Genomic DNA, 26,806 nt, shown 5'->3' with positions numbered 1-26,806 from the left:
TGTAACGGGTTTCTAGCTTTCTGATCGGCTGTATTCTCTATGGCATGGGATAAATGTATTGATATGCGTGTATGACAACAGGCGCGCTAGTTTCAGTTCAGCTGTAGTTTGTTTCCCGCGAGTACGGCGAACTGGGGGGAGCCTGGGGTGATCTCTTGCACCTGCCAGCCACCAGCCACACAAACGATTCAATCCCGTGCAAATCGCGTGACACATCAAGGTCAATAAGTATGACTAAATATACCGAGTTGCATCACTGTTGACAAAGCGATGTCATCACTTTGATTAGGTCTTCGATAGTGACAGCGAACTTTAACAGCGAGCCAGTTTATCGAGCGGCCTTCAAAGAGAAAGCAATGAATTTTACAACGGAATTGATCGACACCTTCAACGAGCACTGGTTTAGATTTTCCATTGCTTCGATTTTTGCGATTGTGTTATTCCACTTTGGAACAAAGCATTCACGCCAACTCAAACCCTACAGTCATCTACCGGGCCCTAAACCTTGGCCTTTCATAAATCGTTTGCCAGATAGCATAAGGGATCGAGGACAATTCCATGAAACATTTGATTGTTACTACAAGAAGTATGGGAAGCTATTTGTGATGAGCAGCAACAATGTGACATTTCTTGTGTCTGAGCCAGAGATGATCAAACAAATCCTGGTGAAAGACTTCGATTGTTTTTGTGACAGAGTGGTAAGATATATATAGATATATATATTTTAATTTAGCTATACTGATGATGTAGTAATACAGTACAACTAAAAGAAAACGGATATCTTTCTATTAACCTCCGAAACAAACGTCACTTTGGATCGGTCCAAGTGGCATAAGATTGCATATGATTATTGACACAGAAAATTTGGAACCTTGGAATTCTGGAATCACGGAATATTACAATCTACAATTTTTGTTTATATCTCCTCAAAATTTTTATAAAGTTCTTGAAATGTGTTCTACCTCAAGGTTTATTTGGAAAATTTTGGCAAGCCAGATATCTTTCTATTTATCAGTTTCCGTGACAAATGCCACCTTGAATCTGTCGAAGTGGCATTGTCTATAATTAGTGACACAGAAAATTTGGAACCTTGGAATTCTGGAATCTCAGAATATTACAATCTGCAAATATTTATATTTTCAAAATTTCTCAAAATGCATCCTACATCAAGCTTTATTTGGAACATTTAAGGAAGTCAGACTTTGAAAAAATGCTTGTGAATTTAAAGAACAAATAACATTGTAATTGTCTCTTGGTCCATCTACCTACCTTTATATTTATCCAAATTATAATGGATGCCAGTACCGTTTGGTATTGATCTGTCATACAAGGATCCCGTAATTATGAACTTCAGTATTTTAAAAGCTAGAAAGATTGCCTCAATGACTCGACAAAATTTGTCCAAATTAGACACTGGAGGCTAGCTATAACACAGCTTTTAAAGTAAATTCCGTAACTTTTTCCAAAATATCCTGAGTTCAGATCTCGGATTTCTTTGCTCTTTGTGTTCAAGATTTAGTGAAATGTGGAGTCACTAATTAGTACATTGTATTTGGTCAGAGCTGCTATTAATATAGACTGTCTAGTTGTTAATGACAGTCGTTATAACAGCCACAAAATTAAATTAATTACTTGATTTGTACTTTTCCTATGACCTTTCAATAACAGTCTTTTCCTCTTGTTAGACTCTGTTTGACTTTCCTGCACCCCTGGACAGCTTAGTTAGTGTCGTTAGGGGAGACAAATGGCGACGAATCCGAACTGTGCTTTCTCCTTCCTTCAGTTCTTTGAAGATGAAGAGGATGGTTCCGTTAATGAACAAGGCTTGCGACACTTTCATGAAGAAGCTGGAAAATGTGGTGGATCGGGAAGAAAGCTGTGATATTCATAAGTAATTTGATGCTTTCATTGTGCATTTGTTTACTGAATGATTCTTCTATATTATTTCAATAAATAATGTTATGTAGCCTAGCTTAAGCCTTTGAGAAAAGCCATTGCACTTTAACTTGCCTTTCATTCCCTGCTGGTAGAAGCAACGGCTTTAAAATGATTCTAAATTAGTTGGTCACTACATTGATTGATTGATTGATGGATGGATGGATGGATGGATGGATGGATGGATGGATGGATGGATGGATGGATGGATGGATGGATGGATGGATGGATGGATGGATTGATTGAGTGAGTGAGTGGGTGATGGATTGATTGATTGATTGATTGATTGATTGATGGATGGATGGATGGATGGATGGATGGATTGATTGATTGATTGATTGATTGATTGATTGATTGATTGATTGATTGAGTGTCAGAGAGTGAGTGAGTGAGTGAGTGAGTAAGTTAGTGTGTGTCCTTTTTGGAAAAATACTAACTTGCTTTGTGGGGGAGGGGGTGGACGAAGAGATATAGATGAACAACACGCTAACATTTTAATGCCTATTGATTTTCACTCAGAAATATCCAGTCACTGACCTTTGACATCATCTTGTCGACTGCTTTTGGCATCCAGTCAGAATGCCAAACAAATCCTGATGATCCTGTTATGACTCAGGTGCGTGATGCTCTTCGGTTTAGGCCGTTATCTCTGGCGGTGATTGGTTTGGGGCTGCTTCTTCCTTACAGCAAACAAATACTGACGTTTCTGTCTCCATGGTTGTTTCAAAACTTTCAAGGCATTCTGAACGTTGCAAACCAAGTGATAAATGCGACAAAGGAGCAAGAGGAACTCACGGAGAAGGTATACATACCTCTTGTTTTTATAACTAATTTTTAAAATCTGACTTTGATGCAAAAGTGCAAGCCTGAAAGAAAAAAAGCTATAAATGACTAAAACAATTTATATTTAGGCAGTAGAAATGTAAGCATTCTGATTTTTAAATGCAAATTTTAAAATCAATTTCATAAATTTTTTTACTGTTACTTGTAGCTTTTTTTTCTCTCGTTGTTTTCTTGTTTTAATTCTCTTTTTTTTTTAATCATCTATCAGCTTTTTGATTCCAGGACCTTTCTGAAAATCACTTCGGTGAGAGAGTCCCCTGGTTTAAATAATTATTGTTGTTACTATTACTATTAAGCAACACAGTTGAGAAGGCTGTTTTCTCTTCTTTACATGTGTTTTAAGAACCATTTTAAGAAAAACTTAAAACTGATAGCATCCAAATGAAAGTTTTTATGTCATAACCGTACCTGTGCTTTACAGTCTTTTCGATTGTGGCGATTTTGTGCGATTTAATTGTGGGAATTCTATATGTGGTTTAAGTTTTCCAAGGGCTAGTGTCGCCAATTGCACATGACATTTCAGACCTGATGAATATGAGAGTTTGAATTATCGGCAACTCTTTTTTCATCATTCTGGACCTGGCACGCGAACCGGTGTCAACAAATGCAGACTTGCAGACTTGCAGACCTGCAGACCTGCAGACTTGCAGACTTGCAGACTCAACATACTGGCCTTTCCCAATTCATTTTAAAAATAGTATTGTGTAACCTCCGCCATTCCATATCATGCGCTGTCCGCTTGGTACGCTTTGATACTAGGCTACTTTCACGGTTGTCGTTCAGGAATTAAATTCGCACGTGCGCCAGTTTTGAGAAAACGTATTCAAACTATATAGCAAACAGCATAGAAAGGGCTAAGTTTTGGAAAAAATACAATTTTAGTGATTATTTTACATTCTAAAATATCAGGATCAGGTAAACGCTCCGACGAACGAGGCCTGTTGGATTGAGTTTATCGGGTATCGAACGCCTGGCAAGAACGAATTACATGTAGCTGCACAGCGTTATTCAAAAGACATTAATAAGGCTTTTTCGATATTTTGATTGGTTATCGAGATATCCGAGTTCAAAGTTAGAATAGCAAAAAAATATGTAGACGTGCTGCTCTGGTGGTCGCCATGCCAAAGTTAGTTTGAATTTAAAACCGTGTGCGAGATTTTAGCTCTTAAAATTTTGTAAACAACAAATGCCTCTACAAGGGATTATATCACCTCGATCGTACTAAATGCCGCGAGCTAGTGAATTAGCAATACTCCATGGAACCAACAACACTAGCACATAATCCTCGTTAAATTCTAAAGTCGCGAAAATCCGGAAGTATGCAGGTCGCGCAAGTCTTCACGGTTGTCCTCTGTCCTTGAAAGCGTACTAAGCGGACAGCGCATGATGCGGAATGCCGGAGGTTACACAATATTATTTTTAAAATTAATTTGGAAAGGCCAGTATCACTGAGTCTGCAAGTCTGCAAGTCTGCAAGTCTGCAGGTCGGCAAGCCTGCAAGTCTGCAGTCTGCATTTGTCGCACGCCGCACGCGAACACGTTAAAAACTCATTAGCAACTTTTTTCGTTTTGCTTTAGAATTTACTGGAGCTGATGCTGAAGGCCAACGCACCGGGCGGTAAAAGACTCAGCGACGATGAAGTTGCTGCCCAAGCCATAGGCTTTTTTCTTGCGGGTTCCGATACAACAAGCGTGACTCTCAGTTTGACTTGTTTCTATTTGGCCACGAATCCGGAAGTACAGGAAAAACTTGCGCAGGAAATCGACAGTGTGTGGACTGATATCCAGCAGATGCCTTCATACGAGACAGTCCGTGAACTGCCTTACCTTGATATGGTGATAGCTGAGACGCTTCGACTGCACCCAACAGGTAAGAAAAAAATTTACTGCACGGTTTGCAACTCACCAAACATTTCAGTTTTAAGAGAATGATGTATTATTCAAGGTGACAAAGGCATACTCGGAAAAAGGAAATCCAAGTGCTCCTATCAGGGGTCGAAGCTAAGACCCTCCGATCACTAGTTCGGATGCTCTATCACTGAGCTGCAGGAGACTCATGCCATTAAACTAGGCTCATGGGACAAACATCCTGCTACTGCTAGGATTTGAATTTCAGTTTTACTTCATTGATCCCAGAGTGAACCATGGAGTATCAGCTGTGGGCAAAAATCTCCTAGTGAACCGTTTTCTTATACTTACCCTCTTTGTATTAGCCGGAAAAACTTTGGCATACGTTTTTAAAAAGGAACCTGGAACAGGAATGAAGTAATAATAGTGTTCGCCCAATACTTACAGTTGTTCATCAAAATATGATTCTCGTAAAGTTGAAACTGGTGAAGTGACGTAATGATTTGCCAAAATGACAAAGACCTCTGAACACTAACAATGAAAGAGGCACTCACGTGACGGTTACGGTAACCGTGACAGTGACAGCATCCGATCAGGCCGTCAAAATATACCTTCACTGCGCTGCCATTTAAGCGCTATGCAAATGATGAAACATTAAGCGGGCTAATTAGAACACATGCGTATTGTTTAACATTGACAACCTCCACGTTCACCGGCTTCCCCACCCCATATTACTGAAGACGACTTAGGACTAACTGATGGCTCTCTCTCCCTTCTAGTCCCTTTTCTGTCACGTGAGTGTACGAGGGAATGCAAAGTAAAGGAGTTAACTATCCCAAAAGAAGGGCAATTCATCATTCCTATTTACAGCATTCACCGAGATCCAACTATTTGGCCCAGTCCAGAAAAATATGATCCAGAGAGATTTTCTCCCGAAGTGAAAGGGTCTCGAGACCCTTACTCGTATCTTCCTTTCGGAAACGGTCCTCGAAACTGCATTGGTATGCGATTCGCCAACATGGAGCTGAAGCTCGTGTTGGCGAGGATTTTAAAGAAGTACAAGCTTGAAGTGGCGCCAGACACGGTGATCCCTCCTCGCGTGAAAATCAATATCACCCTTGTTATTGATGGAGAGATTAATCTTAGACTGAAATCACGTTGTTAATCACCGTTAGCCGCCTCTATGTTTTTCCAAAATGTATGCTTGTCAAAAGGTTGTTGGCGCGGAAACATCAATTGTCTTAACACTGAGATGCTCACTTACTTAGGCCTTTTAAGAACTAACCTCACCTACAGTAGTTTGTATTCAAATAGACTTATTTGTTGCAATGTAACCAAGAAGTAACTAAAATACTCTATCTAAGTGTCAAATGAAAAATAAAACAGTTAAGACCAAATGGGACTTTGAGTTATTTTTCAGGTTGAGCAAATGCAGCGTTTCCAGAAGGGAAGCATGGTTCATTAAAAACTAAAAACAAACAAAACAACAACACCAACAAGAACAAAAAAATAAATAAATAAATAAATAAAAATAAAAATAGTATCCACAATCTGGATAAAGGATGTATAAAGGATGTACATGGACTGCAAACAAAGGAGGCGTTTTTCTTTTCCTTTTTGTTTTTATTCTCTGAGGCAACTTCTTGATTATGATTAACTGCATAGTTATAATATTCTGGGTGAATTAAATAAAACGTAGTCTTGCTGATTGAGAATAACGTGCACTGTCGCAGACCCTTTAGTTCGCTACACCTCTTACTGAGGCAAATTCCTGATGAAAATACCCTTGTCTAATGTTCGTGTCGGAGTTTATCGGTGCAACATTTATTTTTCCTTTATAGTTGCTCCTAAAAGAGTATTCGGAAACCTGCGAACTCACGGCCTCGTGTGTATTTTTTTCGGGTTGACGTAGAATGATATAAATCTTTGGTCCAAACATGCAAGCTAACAATGCATAAGAGCTCAAAAGGGTCCCGACACATTTTAAGTTTGTTGCATAGGTACCCGTCAATCCAATATCAAGTGGATAATATGCCACACAAGAAAGCAGCAAAATATACATAGAAAATACAATATATCGAGCTTCATTGAAGTTTTCTGGAAGTAATCTTGCTTTGAAGGCGTAGAAAGTGCAAATGACTGCCAGAAACGAGATGTAAACAGTGATGGTAATCTGAAGTGCTCGTCCAACTGAAGAGTGGTATAGAGCACGCGATAATAAAATTTTGCCTTCTATTGGTTGTATTGTTCGTTCTTGGTGTGGTGGGTCCAAAGTGATCCAGAGCAAGAGAAGAAAAACATGTACAGAGATAAGGGCCATGACAAGAAATGACTGCCTTTTAGCTGCTAAAATGAATTTCTTAAATCTTTCTGCGATCACTTTTATTTGGAGTGCACTGAGTATTTTCATGGTTTTAAGTATCAAGATGGAAATGAACGTTGCCAGTACTGTAGAACGCCAACAAACTCCCAAACTGCAGGCCAAGTTTGTTGGTTTGGCGAGAGTTAGAACAGGCACAAAAAAAGACAGCGAAATTGTTGTCAAAAGGATAAAACTCAGTTCGCGATTCGCAGCCTTCACCAAAGGTGTATTTCGATACTTGTATAAAATGGCACCACAAATGGAGACCAATGAAAAACCAACAGAGGCAAACAGAATAATAAGAACGGATGTGATACTTGACCACTTCGACTCAACTTCAGGCAGATCCAAGCATTTCCATCTTCCTTCGTTAGGCATTTGTCCACGAGGACATTCCGTACGGTTAACACTATTAACCAATATGCTTGAAGTTCCAGCCGGGCATCTGATGCACTCCCAACAGCAAGCAGTTGTTCTAGACCGAAACGTTCCTAGAGGGCAGTCACGTTGACAGAATGATTTGGGGATAACTGCTTGATTTTGCGACGTATTCCATGCGATATTTGTATCATTCAACCGGAGCTGTGGCCTTCTACCTTTTACCCATGAGCCAATAACAACCTTAACTGGATGGCGTTGATCTGATAACGCATTGCTACGCTGAAAGTGGACTATGTCATAAGAAGACCATACAGGATCTCCAGAACTAGCAAAACTAAATCTTCCGGTCAGTCCTTGAAAGTAAACCTTTCGAAGGTACCTTTCGACTTCCTGTAGATCTAGTGGCGAATGACTACTGTCATAGCATTTGTCTCCCTTGCCAGGAGTTGTGCCTTTGGATGTGGAACAAATTTCCATCTGTTGCAGAGCATGGGCAACTGCAAAGACGGCATCCACTACGTATGGGAGATAGGTATCGAAAATGGTACTAGGTAACAATTTCTGGCAACCAGTCAGATTCTTTCGCCCGGTTGAAGAACAATTCAGATTATCTTGACTCTTTAAAAACTCTTCCCACCAGGGAACTCTATACCCTATTTCCTGAGTTACGAATGTCTCAAAATTCGGAATTTCCAAGTGCCGAGGCTGGACACCAAGTGAGCCATGAAAAATTGTTTGTTCCGTGTCTTTCAGTCCAGCGAAGACATCGTCTTCGGTTGCCAAAGCATCACTCAGGATCCATGTACGGTCCTCCAGCTTCTGCTTAACTGCTTCCTTTAGAAAACGTCGTCCTTAACTGCCGAAAAGCCACAGCAAAACCACTCGAATGTATGGGTAGCTTTTAATTTTACTCACAGCCCTTGTTAGTTTTCCACTATACTCTTATCGTGGAATATATTCGGCAAAAGCAATGCAAAAGGTTTTCCTTTTCTCAGCCTCTTTTTCCAACTACCCTAGTCCATTTCTACCATAGGAATCATCCATCGCTACCACAGCCACGAAGCTCCAGTTAAAATGCTGTATAATGTCGGCCATTGCACTTGCCTGCTGGTCATCTGGAGGTGCAGTGCGGAAAAAATGACGGTATTGGGGCGAACTTAACTCGTTACGTTGCTGGTAGCTGAGTGGCTGATGACTGGAATCCCTGCCACTTCTAATAAACTTCCTGCAACCACCGCACTTCCTGAGTCTGTTGGACCAATCACTACCGCAATCGGTGTGCGTTCGATTGGCGTTACATTCGATTTATTGACACGCGTGCAATTTTCTTTGTTTGAGTTGAAAGCAAAGTCGTTTCTTCGTACGAAATCGTAGGTGTGCTTCATTGCTTTTGCAGTGCTTTCACAGTAATCGCGGATGTCATATCCCAGAGTAAGGTTTGGTAGCAGTTTGGGACTTTTGTTGATTTTATCCACGGCTACGTGACCAAGACCTATAGGGAAAAACTCGCCACAGTTACCATTTTCGGTGCTATAATGCAAAAGAAACAGTCCTCCTATGGTAATGTCGCCAGGCTGACAGGATCGGTCAGTCTTCTCAGTAGCACTAAAGGCGATCGCCATCAAATAAGCAGTAAAGACCAGAAACGCAGTCGCCATTGCACGCATTTTGTTCCCACCTACAAATATGGATAGAAAACAGCAATATCAGAAGTTATAATCCATCAAATATTTTCGCTTGTGCGCGATTGGTCTAAACGCCTCACGTGACCGAATATACCCCAGCTAAAACTGGGGAATATCTGATGATATTCCCCAAGTGATATTCCCCAATTTCAAAAACTTCAAGGCGCGTCTTGTTTACAATCAAAATTAATGTCAAGATGGGGGAACGGTTTGCTTTTGTGACAGAAGGAGAGATAAACCTGCTAGTCGATAAAGCAGTATCAGAAAACAACATACGCTCTAAACGTTTTTGACGGTAAACTGTTCTTAAACGAAATGTTCAAATACTCAAGCTCGTTGCTACATGTTGCGAAAAATATTTGAAGGATAATAACCACCATAGCCTCCATTTGGCTTTAAAAATATGCTCAGATATTTGTCCTTGGACATTATCTGCTCCTCGAAGCTCACAGTTTTCCTCGAGCTTCGCTCTCGGAAAACTGTTCGCTTCTCGGAACAGACAATGTCTGCGGACAAATATCTGAGCATATTTTCGCGCCAAATGGCGGTTATTGTTTATTTATAATTTACCGATTAATTATAATTTCTGCGCGTTCTCATTGGATAAAGCACATCACGTGGTACAAAATCAGACGATAACAGTCCGCCGATTTGATGACAGTCGCCCGGTTTTTTCGACGAGAAAAACATACAGATCATCGCAGTTTTAGGTCTTAGTTGTTGTAATCCAATCACAGTTTATAATTAGTAGACTAGTTATCTTGGATTTCTTTGGCTGCAATCACACCGTGGTGATCACTGGCTGTTTTGTCTTTTCCACAGTGAAGCGCGCGCGATTCAGAAATTAATCTGATGATTATGAAAAATATAAACCTCTTTCCGACTTGCTGGTATCATGATGATACTGCTCTCGGCTTAAAGATTTCCCAAAGAATTTCACATTTGCCCTCGAACCCTTGCTTCCCGGCCAACTGCTAATTTTCGGACATTCTTTCAGCCTCTGGCATTATGCTCCGATATACAAGCCGCCTGAAGAAAGGGGTTTATATGCTAAATGTACTTGTACCCAAGATGATTGAGCGGCTTTATTGACAAAAAGACAAAGCATTACTATAAAGAACAATACTAGCTCCACAATAACGTCAAGTCTTCAGTTCAAAGGCTCTGTGATCTCATTGTTATATACTAGGTGAAACGCGGCTAGAATCTTTTAAGACATTCTGTTTTCATTTTTAGCTTTAATAAGTTTAAAGGTGCACCAACACTGCCTAAAATACGGGGCGCCCTTTCGGGCATCCTTAAAATGGGATCAAAGGCTTATATTTGGCAATAATAATAATAATAATAATAATAATAATAATAATAATAATAATAATAATAATAATAATAATAATAATAATAATAATAATAATAATAAATAAAACAACTGTTGCATTGTCCATAGTTACCAGGTTGCTTGACCCTAAGTAGTTGGGTCGAAGTTGAATCCATTGCAAGTTTCAAAGAAGAACCCTGCAATCCACATTCATGCCGGATAAAAGCGGCTTTCAACTGAGTGTCAAAAGTAATTCGCGTTTTCTTGGGTTTCAAGCGTCACTTTGATCGGTTAGCAAAACTCTCGCAACTTTCTCAATAACTGACTGAGAAACAAAAAACAAACCCAATCGTGCCTTAATTTGCTCGCACGCGACGTTTTCCCGCGCTTAGCCCCGCGGGTTACTTGACAGTTTGCGCCGAGTTCTGATTGGTTCATTCTGTCATTTACTTCCGCTGTGATTTCTTTAGGTTTAGTTTTATGATACTCAGATGAAAACCGCTCTATTTGGTTGATTTACTGCATTTCTTGCAAGCTTTTCTGGAGCTTGAATTACATTTGGCGTGACAGAAGTAGCGACCTACTGACATCAGAGCATCTAGAGTGACACCAGGGTTTAACTCACTATTACATCACACTTCGTAACGCCATCACTGTATATATCAAAACGCTACGAATAGAATCGGTCAAATATGTGCCAATAGTGACAGCTGCCTTCCTTTATTTCAAGGCATATTTCATAAGGGAAATTTGACCATAAGAGATTTGAAGAAACACCTTGTAAATGTTTACTTAAATAGTATTAATTAAGGTACATGAAATAGCTATAGGAAAATCACTTTTTCTACCTCTACCGACGCATCAAATATTAAGGAAACGTGAACTATCTCATTTAATCGGTATTTCTCAGGGTTATCATTCTTTTTTTTATCGTTTAGAAACCCTTAAGTAACTTGAAACTTTTCTAAAAGAAACGAAGAAAAAAACCTTTTGTTTGGTTGATGTCGATCAATTTTTCCTTCCGGAACTATACGCGTTTGGAACTGTTGGATGATTGCTCGAATAAATGTCAAACTTCTCAACTGAAAACAGCTTAAAAAGACTTAGTTCGTATTCTGTTGGGGCGAATGTAAAAATGAAAGCCTCTTCAGTTTAAAGAGCTTCAAGCTTCAACCTGAGGTTAGATCACAATTTTTGGTAGTTTAATCTGTGAACTCATATTTTCTTATCAACATTTCCTATCTCTGTGCTCTTCTTATTCAATATTAATTGTTTCAGTTTGTTTCAGTTCATTGTAGCTGTAAGTACTCCTTACTACGCTTTGGGCATTTTAAATTCTGCATCTTCAGAAATTTTGAGACTTGGTTTCGACTGCGAAAACGTATTTCTTTTCCAGCAGAGTACTGTACTTTTTTACATTAAACTGCTGTAATAATTTTACACACACATCTCATTACAATAGTAATGAAGGGGCCTGAGACTTTTTGTAACAATTTACGACTATATATGAACAGTACCAACGCGGTTTTAGTCAACGACACCAATATCACTGCATGCTTTTAACAACAGGATTATTTCCTCTATGTTTCTGAAACAATTGCTTCTGTGGAAAAAAAAATTTTGCACCTTCCGATATTTTCACGCAAAGTACTAAACTCAGAAGTGCAAAGCGGGCGTCTCATTTTCCAGTGTGATAGTTACTTGCGTGCAGCCGGTGTAATTGCACACGTCTTCTTACAATAGTAACGACTGAGCCGAAACTACACTGAAATTGTACTTTGGTAGAGAAACCTTTTGCAATTTACTGTCTCAATAAAATTCACAGTGACATGACAGTATATATACGTACCAAAGAGGCATTAATTAAAGACACCAATACATATGATTATTTTAACAAGAGGATTATTTCCTCTACATTTCAGAAATATTGCTTAGCAGAGAAGCAATTTTAAAGCATTATGATTGAAATTTAAATTCGCATAATAGTAAAAAATAAACTTTGAGATTAAGGAATACATCTTGCACTAGTATAAAAAAAAAATGAAAAGAAGTAAAAGAAAAGAATAAAGTTCAAATGAAATGAAGAAAGCGCTGCCAGGCTGGCTGAAAGTTCTTAGGCTATATCATTTACTTCTGTTTATTGTTACTTACCGCTCTGTTTCTTTTTTTTTCCCTTTGGCGTTCGCAGCCGGTTTCCTTCTTTAAAAGGACTGGCGCGTTTTATCTTTGAAATTTTTTCAGCCGATATCAAATGTTTTTACAGTTCTAACCGTTAAAAGGCCAGGTTTCTCCTCACAACCTTGCAGGCCGGAATATACTTCATTTACTGTGGAGTATTACTGATTTAATTACACAGAAAATTTACTTTGTCCGCGAAGGACTGATGTAAAGTAACTGACGAGAATATTTGTAGTTGTCACTTTCGCCAATTAAACTGTAGATAAACAAACAAAATAACTGATCAGTGACAGTTCCTTTATTAATAATTTTATACCATTGGTCAAAAATCAAAGTCTTCTGCCGGACAAGGTGATCAAAAATCAATGAAAACCGCAAAGCAGGCTGTTTCAATTTGTTTGCTTTTCATGTGAATCATCACAAACTTAGTTTCACTGATTTCGTTTACAAGGTCATAAAATAATATAAATATGATGACTGCTAAGCTGAAAAAACTGCCACCGTATGACACTTTGAATGATGATATGACATTTATGAAGGTACAATGCTACATCTGTTTGCACGATTAAAATTGAAAAGGTAATAATAAGTTCGTCTTCGTGTTGTTTCGTCTCTGAACGGGAAAGTACATTCAATTACCAAGGTACATACAATAACTCAGTGAAGCCGGGAAAAGGTAAATTTGCAATCCGAACGAAGATAGTTGATCAGATCTTCTTAGTTGCCAGATACTCTGAGAATAACAACGCTCGGTCAGTTTGTAGCCCGGAATAATATTCAGTTATGTGGGAGAACTTGAGCTTTACGCTTGTTCTAGTTTTATTACTTTTTATGTAGCCGTTCAAGGTTGCGGCAAATTGCAAGTGGTGAAGTGTTTTGTTGAAACAGTATGGTATGGCAGTTGTTTCCGAAGCACTTTGTTTTTAAGTTGGTTTAACTCGCCGTGGTGCAAGCACCTGACCTAAAAGAAAGTATTCAAACTGAACAGTAGGGGGCGTTAAAGTCCCCGTTTGTATGGTGGTGCATCATCGTGGGGACGGGACTGGGGAAAGAAAACTTCCTAAACGTACTCCATACACAAGGCAATTTTTCTGCAACTTGTCTCGCAATTTCGTTGCGCCGTTGCGACACAAGTTGCACGAATCGTTGCCTAGTTTGACACCTTAAGTGAACATGCCTCGCAACGTTTTTGTTGCAGTCACCTTTGCACGAAGTAGAACCGATTTCCACTTCTCGCAACGATTGCGGCAACAAAAAAAATTGCCAGACATGTTCAGTTTCAGGGCATGTTACACAAGGCAACGATCTGTGCAACTTGTGTCGCAACAAAATTGCGAGACAAGTTGCAAGAAAAATTGCCTGTGTAGCAGCACCTTTAAGTTATATATTCGCCTCCCCCCTCCCCCCACTCACTTGAGCCTAGGCAGTTAAGTGCATTCTCACAGTGCACCCAATTGAACGGATAGGATGCGAATTCTCTCTCTTTTTTTTTGGTTTGTTTGTTTTTTGTGTTTTTTTCGTTGTTGTTGTTTTTGAAAAATAAACCGAAAAACGCTGTCAGTAGCTTCATCGGTTAGATTTATACTCACCTTTAGTCATGTTGACGTTCAATCACACTCTTCAGATGTAAAAATCACCTGAACGCATCCGTGCAAATACTGATTGTAGCTCAGTTGGTAAGATCATCGCCGGCTTTGAACGGAAATGTTTCTTTTATGCCTCATTCACGCCTGATAGACTTGTAATTAAATTGTGTTAACAATACTAGTATTTTGGAATTGTAAATGGGGAATCCCAATGATGTATACCCTGGGTCCCAGAGGGTATTTTTTTCGATTCGCGGCGTAATTTCCCTCCTTCAAACTAAAAAAATAGCCTCTGGTACCCAGGGTAAATGATGTAGGGTTTAAAGACTTAAGGTTCACAATCAAATCTGTTAAACATGTTTGAAAGCTTGCTATAAATTACTTACCAATGCTTATACAGCAGCTTACAGCGAAAACCACTTGGCGCGTGCCAAAGTCGCGAGAGTCTGGTAACTATGTCGTGCTTCTTTTGAGCCGCCGTATGGACGAACTGATCCAGCGGTTCTCCCCACAATCCAATATGGCGGCTAAAATTGAAGCATTCGAGTGTGATCCTGATTTCTGCCCCAGCTGCGGATCTATCCTTCCTCTTCCTGGTTTAGAGGACGTCGTGTCTTGCAGCCTTTGTAATTTTCAGAAGGATACCTCTGGTAAGGTTTCATCGAGTTTCTGCTTTTAAAACCGTTAGCTAGCTATCCTCAGCTCAGCGCCCCGGCTGACGAACCTAAAGCTTAATATACATTGGATCTCCCGTAGTAACCTTTTATTCAAGCTTAAGCTACACCGAACAAAATTTCCGCAGAATATTCCCTTCTCACAAGAGTGGCTCGGGTTCGATTCCCGGACTGGGTGTCATAAGGGGTTGATATACCTGCCAACTCTCACACCTTAGGCGTGAGTCTCACGCCTGTGGGTTGAGAACTTCGATCTCACGCCGGCTCACGCTTGCGGGCCAATTTCTCAAGCCTGATTGAAAAATGTGAGTTGTTGCCGTCTTGCTTGACACAATTTCCAAAAATATGTTAACTCAGACCCATGTTAGAACAAAAACCAAGTGCAAACGAAATAAATGACAATACCTTCCTCGCGATCTCTGATTTTTGAAGGTGAAAAGCACTGGGAGCGAGCTCGCGTCTATACGCGTCCTGAGACTTCGGACGTCCTCGGAAGACTTCGGACGTATTCGGAAGACTTCGGAATTCTTCGGGAATCTTCGGAAATAATCGTGTCGTCTTCAAAAATCCCAGCACTCCCAGGATAAAAATCTAACGCCTATATGTCAGAAAAAGTTGGCAGGTATAGGTTGAGTTTGTTGTTGGTTTTCGTCCGTGTTCTCCGGTTTACCCCTTTCCTCAAAAACCATATCATTTCCAAATTCCAGTTTATCTGGAATCTGAGGGTCATAGGTTTGTCAGTCATAACACACTGTTAAGTGTCACTCTCGTTAAACAAAGTTGATTGATTGATTGATTGATTGATTGATTGATTGATTGATAATTTTTAAGGGTTCTCAGTGGACTGAGTTGAGGTTGAAGGTCTACAAATTGATACAGGACTGAACAATTAGCTTATGCATACAGTGGAACCTTCATTGAAGGGACACCCTTGGGACAAAGAGATATCTTTCCTTAATGCAGGTGTTCCCTGAAAAGAGATGTCCCTTTAATAGTGGTCACAGATAGATAGATACCGTTACAAAGATTATATTGATTTTTTTTTCCGGAACAAAAGTTTGTCTCCTTAATAGAGGTGTTCCTGAAACTATGGTTTCCACTTTTTTTTCTACAGTAGTTCCCTGTAAGCACAAACTACTTTACCTTATGTAGGATAATAATTATTGCTTCTTTTTGCAGACTTTGAAGGGATTGAAATTCACTCAAGGAAGGTTTTCAATGTTCCAAAGGAAAAGACGACCCAAGCAAAAGCAGTTGAGGAGTCAATAGGACCAATGGTAAACAAAAATAATATTTTTTCCGTTCCATCATTTGATCAATGTACATGTACAGTAGTTACTGTAAGTGCTAAAATATGACTATTTTTTTTTATTAAATTGTACATTTCTTGCTGTGGATACCCTGCCTAATTAAATTTCAGTATGTTGTAAATGTTGTAAATGTGAAGCTAATAAAATAAATAAAATAAATAAAAAATGTAGTACATAATTTGCTGTCTAAGGTTGGGTTCGGTTGACGGTATCCCAGAATAAGAATAAGCGGACTAGCTGTTAGATTTCTCTTTTTAAATAAGTGACTTTGGGAAGACATTTCTGCAAGCTTTTGTTGATTCATGATAATATATAAGAGCCATTTTGTACTTCAGTCAGTAAATCCCAAGACTTCTTGTGAGGGATTTCTGGTCATCATTGTATGTATTCCTATATTACCGGTATAGGGTCAATTGAACGCATCCTAATGTAGCATCATGAATATCATTGATTATCTCACTGGAATAATCAAGCTCAGAACAACATTTTTCTATTTGTGCAACTATAGTTAATAAAAGGCAATGGTTATGAAGCCTGACAAACTTCTTTGTTGTATGTGTTTGTTAGAAGGTTTGGCCTTGACAGTGCACAGACCACAATAGATTTTGAAATGTGGTGAAGCAACTGACCAATAGATCAGAAACGTTCCTGTTAAGGCATTCAACTGTAGAGTGAACGTTAAAACAAAGGATTGTGCATGGTCGCAGCCCTTCCAACATAAATTGAAGCACCATTGTTTTCATGGCATTGATTCATATAAACCAGTCCTTCAATAAACTATGTTAATTTAAATATGAAATGACCTACATGTACATGTTCTTACATTTATGTAGGTGTCGCAAGTCTTCCTGTAGTTTAGTGGCTAAAAATTAACACCTGACCAATGTGTGGATCGATTTAAGGTTAAGAGTTCTGAGTTATTCACCTGTCAGAGGCTTGAATTGCATATTTCTTGACCTTAACACTTGCAGCATGTTGAATGCAATGTCCTTTTAACTTTTTTCACCTTTCTTTTGCATTTGTTTGTGTGACTGCAGGTTGACAGAAAATGTCCCAACTGCGGCCATGAGGGCATGACATACACCACAAGACAAACCAGATCAGCTGATGAAGGACAAACAGTGTTTTATGGCTGTCCACAGTGCAAGTAAGTGCCACTTCATATCTTGCTTCTGCTACATGTACCTGGAATGCAATTGCAAAATTAATGTAAAAGTTGCACTTTAGGGAGTCGCTTTACCTAACCATAAGACCATTATGCCAAGGAAAACTTCACTAGTCTTAAAATATAAACTGTTTTGCTATCATTCCAACTCATTCAGTTTGTCTGATGTGGACCAGGAGTTAAATCCATAGGGATCAGACATTCAAGTTCAGAGAGAGAAGGGGAAATTCACTAATTTGTACATTTACAGTCCTTTCTCCTTGAAAAAATTGAATTTGGTCATTTCACCTAATTAATTGTATAGACATGCAGATTATCAAGCAGCTAGAGAATGACAAAGAAATGCACCAAATTGTATATTTAAGACATGTGCAAGTAAAATACTGTGTGCTGTTTTGCTATATAAATTAAACCTACTCTGTTGTGCAACTTGTGCATGTGTACATGTACTGCACACTAACATAGCTTGTACTTTGTTTCATACATGTACACTGTCTTGTACTTTACCATTGTCAACTGAAATTTCTTTTCTTTTTCTTGTAGGTTTCAAGAAACAGAGTACTCATAGGGGCGATACCCATGTAGCAAAATTTATTGTTGTATAAATAATTTTTATTTAATGAGGAGGGTCCTACCTTGGAGCTTAAAGTGTTCTTGAAAACAAATCTAATGAGGCCACTTTGACCTACCTTAGTAACAATTTCAGTAGTTGTTAAAGAAGTATAAGTACACTGTAACATACACTTTACTACAGATTTTGGTCAAATCATTGAAATATTTGACAAAGAACCTTTTCTCTAACATGAAATTGCTCTTAGAGCAATCAGAGGAAAATGTTAAGTGATATCTTCACGGAAAAAACAAAGTATAATCAATTTTAAACAATTTCTATAAAAATACCCATAAAGAACTTGAAAAAAATCAATTACTAGCTAAATTTTTCAAGTTGCATCCATTTCCATCCTAGCCATCCACAGCCAAAGATAATTAATACTCGTTTCTGTGCGCTTGTGGGGTTATTGTTAACAAAACTGAACCATTAATTCAATATTCCAATCGAAAAAAAAAATAATAATTTGTACATATTTTGGCTATTCCAAGTGACACTAAAAATACAGTAGGTGACTCACTGCCATTTAAAATTAAAATAATGTTATATACATGCAAGTTACATGACTGCAGTATACATTGCATGTCAGTTGTACAGTAAATTAATTTTATAGTAAGTGGTGAATTTTCAATCCCTTTTTGGCATTTTATGACAACACTTCTCTTTTCAAGGTGTTTTTAATGTCCCCGCCCCCCCACCTGAGTTATACATTTATTTATTTATTTATTTATTTATTTATATTTATATACATTACGTATAAAGAAATTCCAGTTCAGCATAGCTGGCATGTATCTGATAATTATGGTACATGAAAATGAAACTTTTTCTCTTGATCACTAGTCCCTGACTCCAATTCAATAAAAATGGCAGCAAAAAAAAACAACAATCGAATTGAAACACAAACAAAACAAAATGATGTAGATTCATTTGTAACCTCAGATCAATCCAATTACACAACATGAAAGCTTTATACGTGTACGGGTAGATACTAGCATCAATTTGAAATTGTTAGATCCTCGGAGACCCAGGGGCAGTTAGGTGGGTAGCAGGGATTTTCGTTGGCGAAAGTTTTCTGTAAGAACTCGAACCGTTCTTACAGTAAACTTTCGCCCACGAAAATCCCTGCTACCCGACTAACTGCCCCTGGGTCTCCGAGGATGAAATTGTTATAGAATAGTTAATTGAAAATCTCTTTGAAATTTGCATTAAACCTTGAGATCCTTTCCTATTTGTTGTTGTTATCCCCCCCCCCCCCCCCCCCCCGCTTGCTTGTCCGTTGCCTTAGATAGATAGATAACCTTTATTTTAAAAGGATAAATATTAAAGCTAAAGAGCTTGTGGGGTCGTTTGTGCTAAAGGCAAAACGTATACAAAACTACAAAAAGCTAGGCCTTTAGAATGCCTGTGACTACCATTAGACTAAATTTCACACAGGTTGTGTGATGCAGGTTACAGTCTTCCGCCAATGCATCGAGAAACATACATGGCCGGACATTAAGCTGTTTTTAAAAGATCTTCTGGAGAAAAAAAATATTTGCCACAAATTAAAATGCTTGGCAGCTGGCTTGGCAATTTGGGAAGAATGACTGATGTTTCTCGATGTACTTATACCCACCAAGATTAGCGGTGTGCGACAAATGCAGACTTGCAGACCTACAGGCATGCAGACTTGCAGACTCAAGATACTGACCTTTCCCAATTCATTTTAAAAATAACATTGTGCAACCCCCGCCATTCCACATCATGCGCTGTGGAAGGATACTTCCTTCTCTCACGGTTTTCCCTTTCAGGAATAAAATTCGTACGTGCGCCGGTTTTGAGAAAACGTTGTCGGTCTGTATTAAATGAGCAATTGTAATTAAACCGATTGTGACATTCACATGATAAATCCATGTCTATATATTGAAACAATGACATAATATTCGTAAGTATGTACACCCATCACGGGTAAACTCGCCAACGACCGAGGCCTGTCGGATTGAATTTATCGGGTATCGAATGCATTTGTCGCACACCGCAAGATTAGCTAATGCTATACGCAGGTTGTGTAAATTGCCGTTGTATATTTGTTGGAAATAATAATAAACTCAACTCATTCTTCAATAAACTCAACCCTTAAGTAGTGCAAAAACAACTTTTGTTACATTTTTCATTGGACGGAGAATTTTACGTGGGCAGGCGGGGCCATCTCAGTGCGTCAAATTTATAACGCTCAATCGACCGGTCAGAATATCCCTGAAGGTTGGTGGTTTGAGGAGAGGTTGGTCTCTGCATTACTGTGTTGTTTTCTTAGACACGAAACTTTGCTAAACATTGTCTTTCGAACTTCATCCAAAGTGTATAAATGGGTACTAGCAGCATACTGCTAGGGGTAACCCTGCAATGGACCAACATCCACGGTTAAATAGCAATACTCCTTCGACTGTAGTCGGCTATGTTACTTCATGCCGCAGAAACTTGGTTAACGTTACTTTCCGGCCATGTGGGACACTTAAGCTCGAGTGTGATTTTACCAAGTAGGTAATACTCCAAGTTGCTTGTATTTCAGAAGCTAAAAATATAATTATAAGTTAAGCCCCAGCATGGACCTCCACTTCGTTCCATAAAGTAACTATGCCGCCTCTCCCCAACCTTCCAATACTGACGGTATTTTTTCTAGCACCCTGATTCTTTGGAAATAGGCCTTATCACGGTTTTCGACGCCATTTTTGACGAGTTGGCAAACACGTCAACCGATGTCAAATAATTTTCATAAAACATCGCTTCTAAAAAATTCATGAATTGGAAACTTAAGGCACTGTGCAAAGGATTTTACAGAAAATAACCGAGGAATGTAACTGGTGCTAGATAGCTTCTATTTGCGTTTTGACATTTCCATACATTTGTCTGTATAGCGAACCAGCCGTGAACTTTTTACTAAAAATAGTTCGCAGGAAAAAAATACAGGAGAATATATGGAAAGTTTAAAACACGGCTGGACGCTTTCTGGCACAGCTAAATCCCTCCAATTTGTATTCTTAAAATCCTTTCCCTAGTACCAAAAGTTTCCAATTCATGAATTTTTCAGAAGCGATGCTTTATGAAAATTATTTGACATCGGATTTCCATACAAACACTGTTCTTTCAAGACGTGTTTGCCTACTTGTTGAATTGGCGTCGAAAACCGTGATAAGGCCTAATCCAATTTAGCTTCCGCATCCCCTCCCTGACTGGCTTTTTTACATTTATTTGTTTTTTTTTTTTCTCCTATCGTACGTGTTTTTTCTCTCAAAATTTTGCAAAATCGACGTTGAAATTAGCACTTTGCACGCTAGCTCCTGAAGATATGAAATCATTCCAAAAGTTTTAAGTCCATTCCGATATAATTTTTACACAAAGCTCTGTGGCCATTCCTTCACGCGGAAGCTCGGCTGCTTAGACTGTTGTGAAGTTTATATTTTGGCCAGACTGTGCTTGTTTCTTTCGAGCATTTGTGTGCTTGTCTGCAGCGATCAACAGGTATTTCGTTCTGTTTCTCACTAACACTACTAGATAGGTCCTAAATACACTAATCTGAACTGTGCATATGAAATTCCAAGAAGAATTTCAGTCTGATTTCCACTGTCTTTTCCTGGCCATTAACTCATTCTCGTACAGACGTTTTTGATATACCGAGAAAGGGCCGACGTTTTTACTGACTTTTGTCGCACGTAAGCATTTTTTAAAATGATTTCATAAAAGTAGACTTGTACAACACAACTATAAGCCAAATCATGCTCGGGTCAGTCACTTCTCTCGTAAACAGGCAAGAAAGGCCCTAGTATCCGAAGTAGTAATCGGAACTAGTAATCAACTTACACTGTAGGTTCGACTAGTTTGACTCAGATAGGAGCACTCAGATTTTTTGTCGAGTATGCCAGCTGTGTAATTTACTGATTAATACATCATTCTCATATATTTGCGGGCTTAACATATTCCATCACATTATTTCCATTGCACATCGCCACACATTGTCAAATTCCAGTCCTAGCAGTATGCAGGACGTTTGTCCCATGAACCTAGTTTAATGGCCTTAGCTCCCACGAGTCTCCTGTAGCTCAGTGGTAGAGCATCCGAACTAGTAATCGGAAGGTCTTAGGTTGGACTCCTGATAGGAGAACTCGGATTTTTTTTCCGAGTTTGCCTGTGTCATTTACTGATTAATTCATCATTCTCATTTCTTCTTATCATTGGGAGTGTTTTCATACATGTATTAAAGCTTGTGTGTAATATATGATCTCGATAATGACGTTGTGCATGTAATTTGAGAGTCACAAAACCATTGTGTGATAGTTATAACAGTTCTCCTTTTAAAAGTGGAAAATTCCATTTAAAATTGGAAGTTGAGAACTCTGCCCTATTTTGCCGAACATATCACTTCTCATCCAATCAGAAAACAAGTCTTTTAATTGTGCTTGTTTGTGCGGGACTATCCCGCATCCAAACAAATCTCAAGGTCAGGATATCCCGCATATCAGCCAATGGAAGGAACTATCGTTGTACGTATCACTCCACACCAATAAGCACATTACGGATATCAAGATAATGAAAAAACGTTTGGCGCCAATTTCTTCGACTATAAAAACTGAACTGTTCAGCAAGTTCAATCATGTTCAAGCGAGAGGGAATGGAAAATCAACTCCAGCGAGGAGAAGCGTGCTCGCACGGCATGTGTTGTTCTTTTCACTTCCAACTCTACCTGACGATTTGTAGTCTAGCTGCATGGTTAGTGTTGTGTAGCGTCTTTTAAATGCCCCCCCCCCCCCCCACCCCCCAATAAGATATATTTACGAGGCTAAGCAGTTATGCATGCAAAAATATGAACAAATAGAAGAAGAACACTTCGAACAGCTCTTTTTAAACTATTGCAGGACGAAGATAACTTGGAAGCACAGCCTGCGCTTCCTTCAGAGCAAATGGAGACAGAATCGAATGTAAAATTCATCCTTTTCAAGGTTGAACCTAGACAATTCCACACGTGAGTATTTAAGAGGTACTGTGCGTAAAAACAATAGAAAGATATGTATAATAACTGTTCAAAAACATCTATTTTGTTCAGTTGCAGAGTGAGGAATAACAGGACGGGGGCTCGTTGAAAGCGGAAAACGAGAAAACGTCTGAAACGGAAAATATTTAGTACTTACAATGTTACAGCACGACTATTTGAAACTGTAAATGTTCTGCGCTAACATTATCTTATCGTTTTGGAAGGTATATAGTGCCTTGCTTTACACAAAATTCCGGTTGTTTTCGATCCTATACTCCTACTGCGATATTACAAATACTCAAGGTTACATTTGCTCACGCTTAAACAGTTATGATTTGTTAGTTGAAGCCCAAGACTGAGTTAAAAACAATAAAAACGTGCTATGATCTCTCAATTCATTTCCGCAGTTTTCTTTTCTTTCTTTGTTGGTTTCAATGTTCTCAGGAGTGGGTCGCTGTTAGTTATGGAAGAGATCTGAAGTATTTTGGTCGCTTGATGAGAGAGGATAAAACCACAATGCTGTTGCAATTTCTAGAGCGACAGGCTGATGGTTTTTATGAGTTGAAGCAAAGGAAAGAAGAGAATGTAGAAAAACATCTTGTATTTACGCGGAATGTAATTGTAAACTGGAAAGGGGTTGGTCGATTTGAGATTCCCCAAGAAAAAGAAGTTAGGAAAAGGCATGCAGAATATTGGAAGAATATACGTTTGGGAGAAAAAGTAAAAGAATAATAATTTTGCTTTGATCTCTTAGCTCCTACAATTATTATTATTATTATTATTATTATTATTATTATTATTATTATTATTATTATTATTATTATTATTATTATTACATTATTCTAAAGTTGATAAGTATTACTATGCAAGATTTTAAGTGATATGGCTCAGTTGTGTCTTATCAGCTCATTTCGTTGCTCAATTCTGAATAAAACCGACGATCTAAAGGAACCCAGATAGTAAAATAGAAAACTTCACAAAGTAATAGATACATTTAGTGGTCATTTACCCTCAGTAACATGACATCTTTGACGTATCCTTTAATCCTTTAACCCTAATATCAAAGAGCAAATTCTCCTATGATGTCCCCATAGTTTTCTTGATAAAAGTACTGGGGAGAAGTTATTAAAATATCAAGAAAATTACTTTTAATTCTCATGAACTCAGGAGTTGAATAAGCATTGCTATTACAAGGAGAAATTGGATGCTGATATCTGTCAAGGGGTATAATGGCTAAACAGGACACCTTTCCCGGTAGGACAAATAATGAACAGATCGACTATACGAAAGCGTGAGGAATTAAATGGCTTTCTATGAATTGTACCTGTTTTTGTAGATGAAAGTTCAGCAATGTTTAATGGGTTTAATGAATGCTAGCAAGAGAACCTGTGTAGAAGTCAATGCTTTAACAGCGCACTATGCATTCTCTAGGTGGAAACATTTTGGAATATAGAATGGCACCCAGACTTTTCGGAAGTAGTGTGCGAAGTGGGTGGGCAAAAGATTTTGCTTGGTGATTTAAAAACGCTACAGCCGACAATGTCCAGCAGGGAACAGGAAGTGATGAAGACGTTTTCGTCAAAGTTCATTGGAGTAGGCTGGCCCAACGACAAGGTACGATTTTCAGTTACCTCCCGTTCGAAGTAAGTGCAGAAGTTATGAGAACTATAGTTTCCAAAAATGATTGCAGTGGTCAAATCAGCCACCACACCAAACTCGCTGCGATTATCATAGTTATTTACTATGCCAAGGTGATATTACAAATAAAATTTTATTGTTGATTGATTTCAACAAATAGATAATAAATGCAAGCTTGAAACTAGTGGAGACGTCTAGCAGGAAGAAGGTATGTACTGAAAGTCATATTTACTAACTATTAAAAACTGGATCATTGTATAATGCAATTCCAGGGATTTGATTGGCTAAGCAGCTATGATAAATGAACCATTTTGCCACGCATGAGAAGCAGCGCCCATTTAATTGCATTCTGGTTGTTCTTTGAAATCAGCAAGATCTAGCAATATTTCTGGATTGATTTTAATACGACAATTATTTCAATGGCGCTTGTTGGCAACCTAGCATCTAATATCCAGCGCGCGCTCTTAAAGCAACATTCTGATTTCATGCGGACTTGACAGCTAAAATTATAGTCAATATTCACTTAAGTAAGCTTTGAAACAAATTAAGTAAGCTTTGAAACAAATTGGGTGTGTATTTTTTGAGTCCTAACAAATAACCTTTCCAACAGGGTCTAAAGATATATGCTGCAGATTCATTTGTTATTGAAAAAATAAGGAAAACAAAAGAACCAGCGCAGTTAAGTTCATGGAAGTGGATGAGAAAGGTATAGTTGTTTGACGTCTAAGGGTGCTTTTCTTTGGGAAAATCCGAGTCCGTATTTTTGATCCAAGATTACACGGATCATAGTGCGTCAAAGGAACTGACGAATCCAAATTTACAGTACTTAATGGGATATCTTAAGAAACTAAGTCTGCTTGTTTTCTAGCAAGGTCTTTTAAGAACTAAACCTTAGCCTCCATAAGCCAATCGGATCAGCATCCAATGAGGAACTGATGTCACTTATTTCCTAAGCAATGTAATAAGGACGAGGAGGTCAATTGTATGCTAACCTGTCATTGCTGTTAATGTTTGATCAAGGCCTTGCAGGATAAACGAAAGTTAGAAGAAGAAATATCGGGGATAGTTGATAGAAAGGAAGAGCAACGAAAATATTATGAAAAGGTAAACATGTCAAATTGGGTGTACTTCTTTACAATTACCCTGCGGCTGAAAACTTCACGGTCCACAATTAACTGTTGTTTTCTGCTCTTCTATTGTAGAACATAGACATGCTTAAAGAAAAAATAGCCCAAATAGAAGGACCAATGCTTATGGCAACCTTGGGAGTTGATAGTCTGAGTAAAAACTTTTCTTTCTCTATTAGGGATCGTTCATTTTTTATGAGCATGGGGGGGGGGGGGGGGGGGGGTGGTGGGATTTGGTTAATTGCCACTACGAAACTGTATGACCCCCCCCTAGCATGCAATTTTTTTCCACATGCCCCCCCCCCAAGCAGTAACTATTTTTTCTTGATGACCCCCCCCCCCCCCCCCTCCCGCCCAACCAGAAACAAATCATACTCCTAACTTTAACAAAACGCTTATGTACTGTTTATATCAAAGATAAACGTAATTGTTACTGTGATTTCTTTACAGTACTATTAAAAAGTTACCGTTCTCTGCTTAGGTAAAGATTTCTCTTGTTTAAAAAAGCGTTTTATCGATAGCAACACGTTTACGGCAACGGCAAACCCTAAATTTCCATTTAGATTCTCAAAGGAAGTATCAAAATTAATCAAGCAAATGGTTAACGTGAAATTACTCTCCTTCGAGTAGAAACAATTAATACACGTACGGACACAAAGATAACCGTATTGGTTCAAGAGATGCACTAGATCAAATTAACAGATAGCACTAATAAGACAAAAATGTGTTCACCTACAGGTGGAGGAGCCGGCCAGGGAAGTGAAGAAAGCGAGATTCACTGAACCACGTAAACAACATGTGAAGGTAGAGACATGAGACCAAGAAACATTTTTTTCTCGACTCCCGGTTTTTTTGTTTTTCATTTGCTTATTATATTTTATTTCTCTTATAGGCTGAAAAGGCGGGCTCTCGCTTGTTAGAATCAAAGGCTCCTGTGAGCCAACTCGTGAATGCAGATGACACATAGTAATTGAAATTTAGACGGCTACGGAAACTTCATTGAAAGCTAAAAGAAATTATATCTTTGCCCGATTATGTAACGAAAAATAACCATTCTTGTACTATAAAAATGATTGTCAAACTGTTCTCTACAGATTTAATAAGATTATTTTGATGCGCCGATTAAAAAAAAAATCACGTGTCT

The 26,806-nt window shown here is 38.6% G+C and overlaps 3 protein-coding genes and 1 pseudogene across 3 annotated transcripts; 3 read left to right on the top strand and 1 right to left on the bottom strand.

Annotated features, from left to right (window-relative positions):
- The first annotated feature begins 213 nt into the window (after window positions 1-213).
- LOC146459680 (cytochrome P450 3A2-like) lies at window positions 214-5,971 on the top strand. Its single transcript, XM_085089074.1, has 5 exons — window positions 214-698; window positions 1,686-1,891; window positions 2,455-2,737; window positions 4,357-4,648; window positions 5,406-5,971. Exons 1-5 carry the CDS (start codon window positions 357-359, stop codon window positions 5,789-5,791), a joined length of 1,509 nt encoding a protein of 502 aa, XP_084945200.1. The 5' UTR covers window positions 214-356; the 3' UTR covers window positions 5,792-5,971.
- Window positions 5,972-6,095: 124 nt separating this feature from the next.
- LOC146459679 (extracellular calcium-sensing receptor-like) lies at window positions 6,096-10,363 on the bottom strand (annotated as a pseudogene).
- Window positions 10,364-14,544: 4,181 nt separating this feature from the next.
- Window positions 14,545-18,595, top strand: LOC146459678 (DNA-directed RNA polymerase I subunit RPA12-like). Its single transcript, XM_085089196.1, has 4 exons — window positions 14,545-14,783; window positions 15,987-16,084; window positions 17,155-17,264; window positions 17,826-18,595. The coding sequence occupies exons 1-4, from the start codon at window positions 14,615-14,617 to the stop codon at window positions 17,848-17,850; spliced, it is 402 nt and encodes a 133-aa protein (XP_084945322.1). The 5' UTR covers window positions 14,545-14,614; the 3' UTR covers window positions 17,851-18,595.
- Window positions 18,596-21,321: 2,726 nt separating this feature from the next.
- On the top strand, window positions 21,322-25,302 carry LOC146459677 (uncharacterized). The gene is made up of 6 exons (XM_085089077.1): window positions 21,322-21,390; window positions 22,782-22,888; window positions 23,342-23,617; window positions 24,329-24,511; window positions 24,696-24,743; window positions 25,146-25,302. Exons 3-6 carry the CDS (start codon window positions 23,393-23,395, stop codon window positions 25,245-25,247), a joined length of 558 nt encoding a protein of 185 aa, XP_084945203.1. The 5' UTR covers window positions 21,322-21,390; window positions 22,782-22,888; window positions 23,342-23,392; the 3' UTR covers window positions 25,248-25,302.
- Window positions 25,303-26,806: the final 1,504 nt, after the last annotated feature.

The sequence above is a fragment of the Pavona decussata genome, unplaced genomic scaffold, assembly GCF_977016875.1.
Source record: "Pavona decussata unplaced genomic scaffold, jaPavDecu1.1 SCAFFOLD_217, whole genome shotgun sequence".
In the NCBI taxonomy this organism is placed as follows: domain Eukaryota; kingdom Metazoa; phylum Cnidaria; class Anthozoa; order Scleractinia; family Agariciidae; genus Pavona; species Pavona decussata.
This window is presented reverse-complemented; position numbering and strand designations above follow the sequence as displayed.